Source organism: Sylvia atricapilla, chromosome 4 (genome assembly GCF_009819655.1).
Source record: "Sylvia atricapilla isolate bSylAtr1 chromosome 4, bSylAtr1.pri, whole genome shotgun sequence".
NCBI classification, from domain to species: Eukaryota; Metazoa; Chordata; class Aves; order Passeriformes; family Sylviidae; genus Sylvia; species Sylvia atricapilla.
Window position 1 is genome coordinate 43,635,438 of NC_089143.1, and position 12,316 is coordinate 43,647,753.

At 39.3% G+C, this 12,316-nt stretch overlaps 1 protein-coding gene across 1 annotated transcript in view; it reads left to right on the forward strand.

Moving 5' to 3' along the window:
- Window positions 1-3,428, forward strand: part of DCHS2 (dachsous cadherin-related 2) — a 60,895-nt gene extending 57,467 nt beyond the window's left edge. Inside the window, 1 exon segment of the mRNA XM_066317692.1 lies at window positions 158-3,428. Within this exon segment, the coding sequence (XP_066173789.1) occupies window positions 158-2,784 (2,627 nt within the window). The 3' untranslated portion in view covers window positions 2,785-3,428.
- Window positions 3,429-12,316: the final 8,888 nt, after the last annotated feature.

The following is a 12,316-nucleotide window of genomic DNA, read 5'->3' on the forward strand; positions in this document are numbered from 1 at the left end:
ATTGAGCCACTACTCTCCAGATGCAAGAGAGTTATTTCATTATGTAGAGCCATTACAGCTGGGTCATTTTCAAATTTGACTGTTTAGAATCAGCCTTTGGAATCACATTTACTTGCCCGTGAAGTGTGGGCTTTTGTTAATTCTGTTTTATTTTCAGGTTCGCTGTTTGCCACAGAACCAGTTATGCAGCTGAAAAATATTTCCGTTATTCATCTCCTGATAGAGGCCACAGATGGTGGCAGTCCCCCTCTGAGTGCAGTTGCCTCTGTAGAGGTGCACGTGGAAGATGTCAATAACTGTGCCCCTCGCTTTACAAAGGTCCTGTACAATCTCAGTGTGAGTGAGGATGCCTCAGCTGGAGAAAGCGTCCTGCTGTTCTCAGCCATCGACTGTGACTGGACGCGTGAAAACACGTTTGTTGAATACTCGATTATTGGTGCCAACGCTGGGAATTTATTCTCTGTGGAAACAAGTGTCATGGGGTCTGAAGCATCCTACAAACTTGTTGGCAGTCTTGTTTTGAGCAGTGCTCTTGACAGGGAAACAGCTGCTTCTCACCAGTTGATTCTCCTTGCCTCTGATCATGGAACACCCTCCTTGAATTCAACTGCTACAGTGCAAATTACTGTGCTGGATGTTAATGACAATCCTCCAGTATTTAGCAGCCCAGAGTATCATGTTCATGTCAAAGAAAGCATCCCCATAGGCAGTCACATCACTGAAGTTTCAGCAAAAGACTGTGATGCAGGTGCCAATGCAGATATCACTTATGCCATCATCTCTGGAAATGACAGAGGGTATTTTTGCTTGGATGGTAGAACCGGGTCTGTAAATTTAATGAAAACTCTGGATTATGAGGATACCATGAAATTCACTTTGGTTATCCAAGCCACGGATGGAGGAACTGATGTACAAAATACGGCTTTTGCTGTTGTTCTTGTTAGTGTCCTAGATGACAATGATTATGCCCCACTTTTTTTGTTTCCCAGTCTGAGCTGCACTGTCAGTGAAAATCTGCCTACCTTTTCTTTTGTATGTGCTGTTTGTGCATTGGATTTTGATAAAGGCTCCTATGGGCACCTTACCTACTCCATTCAGTCTTCATGTCTGGCTAATCATGAAGCTGCTGGAGACCATGATATGTTCTTCATTGATCCTTTAACAGGAGATATTCATACAAAGCAAATGTTTGACTATGAAAGTCAAAATAGGTACTGTCTCATAATCCAAGCAAAAGACAAAGGGGATTCACTGGCTACCGCTACAGTTCAGGTAGATATTGAGGGGAAAGATGAATTTGACCCAGTGTTTACACAAGAGCATTATTTCTTTAATCTCCCTGAGAAGAATGAAGCAGGCCAGTTGATTGGAAGAGTGACAGCATCAGACAGTGACGGTGGACTGGACGGAGTTGTTAATTACTCCCTTCTAAAACCTTCTCCATTCTGTTCTGTGAATCAAACCAATGGTAATATTTATTTGACTCAGACTGTTCACAGAAGGAAAAACAGTATCAAAAGGAATGACGATACTCTAAAATTGTTGGTAAGAGCTCATAGCCCCAAAATTGTGTCAAGGTTCACAGTATGCACTGTTTTTGTAAATGTTTCCACTTCTCCTGAGAGTGATCCCACAGTGTCAGCACATAGCCTGACAGTGAGTGTTTCCATCTCACTGATGGCGTTCCTGCTGCTTGCCATCAGTCTTATCACACTTGCTCTGAGACATAAGCAGAAAGATTTCATAAATACTTGTGTGAAAAAAAACCCGGTATCCTCTTCAGCTGCTGATGTGAATTCAATAAGAGAAGAAGAGGACTGCCAGAAAATCCAAAGTACTGAGAGCAGCATGCTTCCCATGGGTTCTATAGCAAAATGGCTGAGCTTAGCAGGACTTGGAGAGGGGAAGGATGATGATGTCTCCTGCAGGCATTCAGACTCTAGTGGCCATGGTTCTGCTGAAGGAGAGACTGCAGAGGATGAGGAAATCAAACGGATCTATGAATATCCTTGCAGAAAAAGCATTGGCTTAGTGCTGAGAGAGCACAGCTCACAAATGCCAGATTCAGGGATCCCAAGAGAGTCTGATCAGTTCTCCTATCAGTCTGGAGAAACAGATGTCACAGCTACCATGCAAAGCATGGAGAATGTGCAGACCATTAAAGGAGAAAGTGGAGAAGAAGCCTGTGACACAGCCTATGCACATAAAATTTTGTCTCAAACGCTTAGGAAAATTGGAATAAAAGAGGAAGGCATAATGACAGATCTCACGAGAGACTATGTCCTGATGTCAGATAGGAAAGACTCTGGGCATGATTTGCTTGCAAATGTTGGCATCTCTGATGAGGATCTCAGAGGTGGTTATAACTGGGATTATGTGCTCAGCTGTGAACCCAGATTTCTACCTCTTGCCTCAGTGTTTAATGATATTGCAGAACTGAAAGATGAAAATGTTCACATTCACAGCTTCTCTAAGGAGAAGAAATCTCTTGTTTTCCCTCCTCCCTTGATAACGTCAGTAGCACAGCCTGGCATAAGGACAGTGCCACCAAGAATGCCAAATAAAACGTTGGGGCAAGCTTTTAATAAATACCCTTATCCTCCCATTATCCATAATCATGGATACCCTCCAGCAACCATGACCCCCAGATTTTCTCCTACTTTGTCTTTACTTACCGTGCAGACACCTTCTGCTTCTCCAGTAATAGCTGATGGGAAAATGATAGGCACGTGTCGTATTGATCCAAGCTACGAACTTACAACAGAAGAAGAAATTCAGGTTTAGGTTATTAACTGGCAGTATTTTGTGGTAAAAAATATGGCTTAAAATGTATTTTGTTACTTTATAACTGCAAAATGTGCCTCACAGAGCTTTATCACTAGTATTCTTTTTTTTTTTCATGAGCCTAAAAAGTTAAAATATAAAATAGTCAGAAATTTGGTAACTATACCTCTTCTTCTTCCCAGAGTACAGTGAGAGCACGAGGCTTCTCTTTCAGCTCACAACTGTGGTTTCTTATGTAAAACACCCAGCCAAGTGCCTGATAGCCAGTTGGACCAATTTTACAATTTTTCTTACAAAATGCATTAATAACAAATAAATGGAAATAATTCTTTGTTGTGGAAAACATTTGTTATTGTACTGGTGGGTTCTGACTGCTTCTGTAGTGGTATTAGAAGAGGGTACTGGAGGGATGTGTCACTGCAGCAGGTTTGGGGGGGTGGGCAAAGAATAAAACAAGGATTCCTTCTGAGCTCTTTCTCTAGTGTTTACCTAGGTTTCCCACATCTCAGCCTCTGGGTCTCAACGATCTGTTTGGCCTAGTGTGGTTTCAGTGGCTCCCCAGTGGGTTTTCTTAGCTATCTTTGTGGTGTGGAACCCACTCAGCAGGTTCTGTGCACCTTTTGTTTATCTCCTGGTTCAAGTCTCCTGGTTCAAGTCAGATTATTTATTCACAATAATCTGAATAATGGATCACCTTTGGAAAACAGAATAACCAGTGGTAAGATAAAAACTCTCTATTACTAGATCTGAAATAGATATCTATTGTCTTTTTGTCATATTACAGAGGTTGCCCTGCTGCTCAGGCAGCTGTAAAGGACAGTGTTACAATTCTGAAGGTAGTGTATGCCTCCTCCCTGGTCCTTGGTTCTGTGATGGACCAAAGATCTCTGCAAGACCAGATAATCTGGCCATGTTTTTTGTATGTATTATACACAGGGCATTTAGTGTACGTATGTATATCCAGACACACACACATGCTGTATATGCTTGTATATTGTTCAATAAAATACACAGAAAATACATCTAGAATAACTCTGTTTTTTCTTCACCATATGTTTAAAAGTCTTTTGCATCACATGTATTAAAACTGGGCTATAAGGAAGTGTCTAATTGGTACCTAGGAATCTGCTACAAGTTGGGTGTGTACAGAGTAGATATTGTATAGGTCATAACAGGTAGAGGAAAAGCATGCAGTGTGGTTAGGCTGAGTGATTTTGTGGGATCAGTAGCATGTGTGCAGTGGCTGCTTTTCCTCAAGCATGCATGTCAGCAATTGCAGCCTGTGGGCTCATAACCAGTCTTTGAATAAGATCCTGTTTCTGAGGCTACGCTGACACTGTGCACCCTGCACATGCAACAGGATCCATGATGCTATGCAAGAGTGCTTCTTTTAAAGCTGGCATTTGTTCTTTGTACTGCTGTGGCTCAGAAATGAGACATAGCTTAGGAATTCATTGGGAAAGACAAATTTAACTGAGAAAGAAAATTGGATGGTAAGTTTTGTAGTCAGGCAAAAAACTCCACTGGGAGAAGCCATTAAAAAAAAAGGAGCCATTCACAATTCACATCTGAACAGAGATTCAACTTAAAGATGTTATTTCAGAATGAATGTTATTCTCTGTTGGCATTATGTTATATACAACCTGATTGGCTTTAACTTATATGTCTGAAGTTATAAAGTAATTTCTAATACAAGGAAAGGTGTTCTTTGGATGTTCACTTCTGTGCAGCTATAGTATCAGAAGGCACACAGAGCTACCTTTTCTGTGAAGTCAGCAACTTTGCTAATTTGATTTTAGTTTCAGATGGTCATGGACAAGTGGCAGCTATTGCTCTGGTGAGCAATGAGCACTTGCCATCCTTAGAGGGGTCACCTTTCCAACATAGGATCAGTGGAAGAATGAATGCTTTGCACACCAAAACTGTTTCATCCTTCACATTGATGGATATGAAGCAGGTAACAACAAAACCTTCATTTCATGTAAAGAGTCTAGGCTGATGGATGAGTAATTTTTTCTTTGCTAATATGGCTCTTGCAAATGCTTTATTGCTATTAGCATTACAAATAATTAAAAAGCATCAGTAATCATATTAAGGCAATATTTGGACCTCACCTTGCTAATGGGCGCCCACCTCCTAGAGTTCTTGAAAAACAAGAAAACTGTTTCTGTTTGTGCATTTTTAGCTTCTTCAAATTCAGCTTGTTTTCTATGCCTTTTTAAAGAAGAGTAGATATTATTTGCATCCTATTTATCAAGCCCGTGATATAACCAATGCATACTTTGTGCTCCTATTAAGTGTTACAGCAATCTGTTCCTTGTCTCTTACATATTTATTGATTTTTTTAATCAAATGGGAAACAACACTTAGCTGATATATTGTTGTCATATATACTCAAGCTCAAAAACTTGAAACAAGTATCTGCAATAAATCATGCACAGCTCTTTTACCCTTACTGTTTTTCCCCTAAGAAAACAGTATAACTTCTATAATTTACCATGACTTTAATATTAGCTTGCCTTGAAGAGGCTCTGTTACTTTGCAATTCTGCACACAAGTTTTAGCACTTTGGAGAAGGTACAGAACTTGTTAGTGGAAAATCATATTAAGCTCAAAAAGCATAAGCTATAAAATAAAAGACAGTTGTCTCTTCTGGAATTTTGGCTGCCTGCCTTCTGGATTTGCTTGTTGGCAGCCTTGAAAACACTGGTGTAAATCACTACCAAATGGATATAAAAATTCCATCTACCGGTAGTAATTGTTATATTGATGTTCAAGTAGATTTCTGTGCAAAGGGAAAAAAATCTTCATATTTTTGGGGAGTCTATTATTTACAGATTATAGCATTGTATACCTGTTTTCTAAAATGATACTAAAAACACTATTTTAGTACACAAATCCCTATTTAGTTTGTATTTTATGTTCGGCTGAAGACAAATATTATTCCGAAAGCAGTTTTAGGTAAAAAATAGTTGTAATAAAAATGAACTCTTGTTGCTAAGTCTATTGCACTGACAATTCCTAGTATTGTTTACATTTGGTAGCCATCCATCCTCTGTGCTGCATTTCAGTTGCTTTCTATTACTGACACATAGCTTCCTGAAAACTATATTTAACTGTTCTCTTTGGGACTTCTATAAACTACAAACATGCTGCCCTGACAAGAAAAAAAAAATGTTACTAGGATATCAGCTAGCACCAGACTGACAATTGTGCCCATATGGCTTTATACTTCTCCAGCTCAAAGACCAGTTGGCAATCCAATTGGCCACCCCAGGCCATGTGTGAGGCCACTGGGATTAGACCTCCTCCCAGTGGTGATGCCGACATTGCTCCTTGGAAACCAGCCTTCTGAGGGTGAAGAACAGAGAGGAATTGAATCCTTGAAGGAAGGGATTTGCACTGGTTGGCTGCAAATGGAAGGGGGTGTTCCCTGAAACCCTGTAAAAGCACTAATTGGAATATGAGGCAGTTGTGACTTTGTAATTGAATATACTGTGGTGGGAGGTTTATATTTAGGATTTGGCCTGCTTGGCAAGTGAAATCACTTTGCAGCTTCTTGATCTTAATGTCTGTCACAACAGAACCAACTCACCATGGCAATATGCGGCTTAGTTGCGTGTAGATGATCTGGTTGCAATAACTAAAGTGTTGCAGAATCAAATTGAGTATAGTTTTGGGTGCCTTATAGTTGCTAGTTCTGTTAGCTGTTTGCTAGCATGTATGGATAGCCTAATGTATATTCAGCCTGTGCATGGATTTGTGTGTTCAGAACTCTTTCAAAAATCTGCAGTCTGACATCAAAATCCTCTTGGTGGCTTTGAGAATTCCTCTGTAAATACATACAACATTTAAAAAACTTTGGAAAAAATGTGGATGCCTAAGCAAAAGCAAAGAGGCCTTATAGAAGGGAAAAAAAATGAAGATCTAAAACTTTCTGGTTAAGACTTGCACTTTACATTGCTGCTAGGGCTATTCCTCATAAAACATCAGATGCTTTTCTTCTAAAATGTGTAGAAAGTAATAAAAGAGCATGTGTAAGGAATACTGAGAGACTGCAGAGTAGGCTAGAATTGCAAAATTATTCTGTTCCTTGACATGTATGAGTTACTTGAGCAATGAAGAAAGTACCAAATCCTTTTGCTGATGATAGTCACAAAAATCACAATTGCTGCCTTGTTACTATATAAATGTTTGACTGACCCTAATAAATCCTGTACTGGCTGAAGTATCAGGAGCCAAACCATATGCCTGAAAATGCAGATGTCATAGTAAAGGACTGAAGGAATCTAGCATGGTTTTCAAAACTTCAAATGAAAATTTAATTGCAATTAAAAAACAGATTTCTTGACTATCATGTTTAAAACAAGGTATTTCTGCCCTGCAGACTAAACTGAAAACTGTAAGTCGCATTTGTGTAATGTTATCCTCTTGAAGATACTCCTACGTTTGGCGCTTTATTTGAAAGCTAGTATCTACATAATATGGGTCACCTTCCCTAAAACTGCATGTTAATTGCCTATGAAAAGCTCTCAGAAAGTGAAAGTTAAGCTGTTGACCATGAGAGCTGTTTGGCTGCCAGTAGCTCTTGTGTAGAAGTGACATTTCAGAGTGGATGGGGCTAGATGGTGCCTATTCACTAGCTCAACCTGGGGGAATACCTGGCTGTTGCCTGTATCCACCTCCACCATTTTGTTGGAAACTTTCAAATGGGAAACTCAAAAGAGTTTCTACAATGGTATTACTGGTTCCATAACCAAAAGAAATGAGTAGCAAGTCAAACTTGTTTGTGCTGACCTGGGAAAGTTCTATCTCAAACCTGATCTTGCAGACTACTTTCCAGCACTTCCCTTTCAGCAAACTGTAGGGTTTATTTCATTTCAAAGCTTTTTTAAGTACTGGGTTCTGATCCAACATCCCAAAATTTCTTCCACTGTTTTCAGTGGCACTGGAATAAAAAATGCACCTGGAAGAAATGGGCAACATATGTGTTGCTGATGCTCCTGCAAGAGCCAGTGGCAGTAGAAAGCTGGGTCCCCAGTACACAGGGCTGTAAACCAGCAGGAGGGAGCATTAAGAGAAATCGAGAGCCTAGAAAAGAGTAGAACCAGCATGGGACAGGGGGCTGGGATTTGGAATGGGAGTTCCTCTGTGCTTCCAGGTGATTGATGCAAACCTTGCTTTATATGCTTATTTTGGAGCGACTTTTAGAGAAGTCTGGGATGGTCTGTAAGGGAAAGGTCACTTACTGTTTTCTTATTTTTCTTTTATGTAAACTGCAGTTGGCAGCCTGATTTGCTACTGCTTTTACTGAATGCACAGAATAATTACACTTTCAGACAAGGATTTTTCTACTTGTCTTCTCTACTTGTCTACCTGAGGTCAAGTGCAAGGGTAAAATTCGTCTTCAAAATTATCCTAGTAACTGTTAAGGTAACCAGGAAGGATTTGGAAATTGAGTGGTTATTTGAGTTTGGGGGTTTATTTGGGTTTTGTAAGATTTTGTAGCATTGGTTTTTGATTGGGTTTTTTTGAGAGATGCTTTTTTTTTTTTTTTTTTTTTTTTTTTCCCCCCCGGCTGAAATCCACAGTCATATAGCTTTCGAACTTTGATATCTGTCTTCTGTCACACTAATGGGGTGTCTTGTGCCATTGGCTGATCACATATTCACTAGGTAGAGATTGGTAAATTTTAGCAGCCTGCTCTTTTCTCTGGCAATAGAATTGCAGTAAACTGTATTTAATTTTCTTGCTGGATGTCATAAACTCTAGGCTTGATTGCTGATATGTTTGTACTCTCCACTTTCCTTCAGATTTTTTCCATATGCAGCTAAAACGTTTCACTGTTCACCATTTTCACCCTTCACATAGTTCTTTTAACTTAATTTTAATAACTGAAAATTGAGCATTCTGATCCCTAAGCGCTTAAGGTGTGGAGCCAAGTTATGAATATTTCCTGTTAAAAGAATTTGGTGTGTTCTGTCCTTATAATTAGACATAAATCGGGGGGGAGTACCACAAGCCTCCTCTTACCAATAGTTTTTGTGTGGGGTTTAATGAGGTCTTCTGTTATTTACAGAGTTAAGTAGTGAAGTTTTTAGCACAAAGACAAAAAGCAACAAGGAAATTTGACTACTGCAACTAGTGCAAAGGTGAAATGATGAAGCAAGGAAGACATCTTGGTAATCGAATTTTAAAACATGACAGTGAGTAAAAGGCCCATACACATGTTTGAGACCTTGACTCCTTAGGAAGATCTTGTGTCAGTCAATACTGCAAGGTTGAGGAGTGCAGGTCTGCTGGTCCTTTGTTACAGTTCTTTTGTTTTGTAGCAATGATAATTCTCACATATATAAACAAAAGTGCCTGATACTGTATCCCATGGCAGAATTAGTGATGCCTTGTGGCAAAGCTGGGGACTGAAATAACACCATCAAACTTGCCACTCACTGAGCTTATTAGTTCACAAAAAATCTGCCTAAAATAAATTAAGAGATAGATTTTTGGAGTATTCTTTCTAAGAGAAAAGTTAATTATGAATCTGAGCAAAATCTTCCAAGTGACTGCTGATTACATTATTTTGAAATATATATATTTGTTTACTGGAGTGATTCTTCTAAGCAGAGATGTTGTCTCTACAATAGAGAGATGAAGGTTTATGATAGAGAACACTGGATAAACTGGAGTTGAAAGGAAGAGCAAAGATACATAACAGACAAAGAGTAGATCTCTGTTAGTGAAGACTCCCTGTTAAAAAGAACTGACTATTTGACAGCTCAGCTGTTTCAGAAAATAATGTTGTGCTGCTTGCCAGGGACAGAATTACTTGTTGAAGACCTGACACAGAACTAATCTCTGAGGAAGAAAAAAAATGCTTCTTTGCTCATCTGCAGTTTCCTGACAAAAGAAACTATCTGCTGCAGTCTGTCAAGGAGAGTGATGAAAAGTTGGGGTTTCAAGACCTTGCAGCCTAGATGACTGTCGTGGTTCCAGCCAGGAGAAGGTTAACTTTGGTAGTAGCCAGGATGGCCATGGCCTCTCTTCGAGGGGAGCAATCAGTTATTGTCTGTTTTTGGGTGGTTTTCCATGTGAATAATTTCTTTTCTTATACTATCTGTCATTAGTATTGTTACTGTTAATTTTATTGCCTTGTTGCTCTTTCCAGTAAATTGTTCTTATCTCAACCTGTGATTTTTGCTTTTAGTTCCTCCAATTCTCTCTCCATCCCAACACAGGAGTGAGGTTGGAGAGAGGGACTGAGCAGCAGTGTGGGAGCACTAAATTGGAGAACACCATTGCTAAACCATGACAATGATCTTCAGCAGAGTTCTGCTGGTCAGCCAAGAAGAGGGAAAGAATAGGGTAAGACAGCGTGAAGAAGGTCAGGGAGGACACATATGATTTCTTAAGCCTGGCTGGGTTACATGGAAGAGAAAAATCAGGTGAGATGAGTTCCAATTGTAATTATTCCAATTCAAAAAAATGCTCACTGTCCAGGTAGAGTGGGTTTTGGTTGGTTGCAGAGCCTGCTGTAGCCTCTGAGATAGGCTTAGGCACAAGTATGTGTATGTGTACACATAGGATTTTCTGTAACTGTACTGCTGGGGTGTTTTCTGCAATAGTATACATATGGCTGGTAAATAGATACTGCTAATTATATAGAGCTAGCACACTTATTCACATTGTTATTGACAAAAGACGATCTATATTAATTTTTATTTTCATAAAAAATCAGCATGCTACAGAAAACTTTACTGGAGAGTACAAGCTTGTATCTGTAACCAGAAGTTACTTTCGTTAAAATAAAAGGTAAAAAGCCTTTCCCAAAGAAAGGAAGAAATAGGTCTGTAACTAAGAATTATGTCTACACAACATTAGCTATCCAGCAAAGACAACCAATTTACTTCTGAATGGGCTGATCTGAATATCTGAAGCAGCACTGCTGCATTCTTTGCTCCAGCTAACAGACTCAAAGTTCACTAGCTCAAGTGGAACATCACACTGACATAGCTATGCTACCCAAGAAGGCTTTGATCGTGTTCCCTACTGTGTCGTATAAGCTGAATTCTAGGATTACTGACTTCAAAGAAAAGACTTTCATAAATATAGAGGTGAAGGCATTGGGACACAGCAGTCTGAATGCTGGAGAGGTTTAGAATTGTATCAAGCCAAAGATGTGAACATTAGCTGGAACTGTCTGGATAGCAAAGATTATTCAGGGCAAAAAAACCCCAAGGGGTATGGACTGTCCAGTATGAAGTGCTTATGTTTAAAAGGAGAAAAATGATTGCAAACAGTCAGTGACTAGACTTAAGGATATTACTGCAAACTGCCAAAGGCTTTTTGCTCATAAAAAGAAGAAAAGAAGTAGGAACCCTGAAAATTGAGGAAGAGGTTAAAAAGAATCTCTTAATCTCTTCTAGCTAAAGTGAAGGCATTTTTAACCTTAATTTGCAGTAAAGCTACTGATAATGATGATCATGGGAATAATGACAGGACAAAAGTAATAGTAAGGGCAGAGAAGGAAAAGAGACCACGCCTAAGGTGAAGACAATGTGCTCAAATAGAGAGGAAATAGTAGTCCTTGTCCTAAGGCTGAAAAAGAGCATGTGGATGTGCAGTTAGCTTGCCCAACAGCATGGTATGGTAAGGCATGAAATTGTGTGGCTTTTAACCAAAGAAAGGATAAAAGTACGCCATTGGAAGTCATGATTGAATCCCCGTAGCACAGAAGGGGAAAATAAAAGGATTCACCCAGCCCTCCAACAGTTACCTCCACTGAAATGAAATCAGCTTTGGAGAAAAATCAGGACACACAGATGTAAGAGCATGAATTTCAGGGTAGGTCATGTGCCCAAACACTGTACTCTTTGAGAAGATAGGTCAATGCATAAATTAAATGGAATTCATGTATTTGAGTGAAAGGCATTTGACACAGTGCCAAGTAAGAGTTAATTCTAGAACTGCAACATGATACATTTATTGCAGAGTATATTGGCAGGGAAAAATAGAGTTGGAGCGAGGTTGCTGGTAGAGACAGATAGATTTTTCTGGACTGCTTAATATTTTCCAGTAGAGCCAGTGACAGAAACAAGCCTGATTGAAACAGAACTTGAGCAGTTTAAAAAAGGGAATTTGGATTAATTTCATATGTGAATTGGCCGAACTTCATCCACCAACTATTGGATTGTACAATATCTTTTTCTGCTTTAGGTTAAGGAGCACCTGATATGATGGCTCATTGTAACTCTACAACCTTTTCTACTGTCACACCATTCATCATTTTCTCCAGTCCTTGAGAAGTTTTTGTGGCTGTCATCAGAACCTACATTTTCAACATCTCGAAATACATTTAATTCAGTTGTTATTCCAGTATTTGTAAATACCAAAAATAATTGCAGTTTAACATTTGTAGACCTTAGGTATTTGCAGCCAATTTTTATTTGATTGTTGTATGCAAAGTGTCCCAGCTTCTGACTCAGCCATATTCATCCCGTTATGTGTTTTTCAACCTTCATAACATCACCATTCC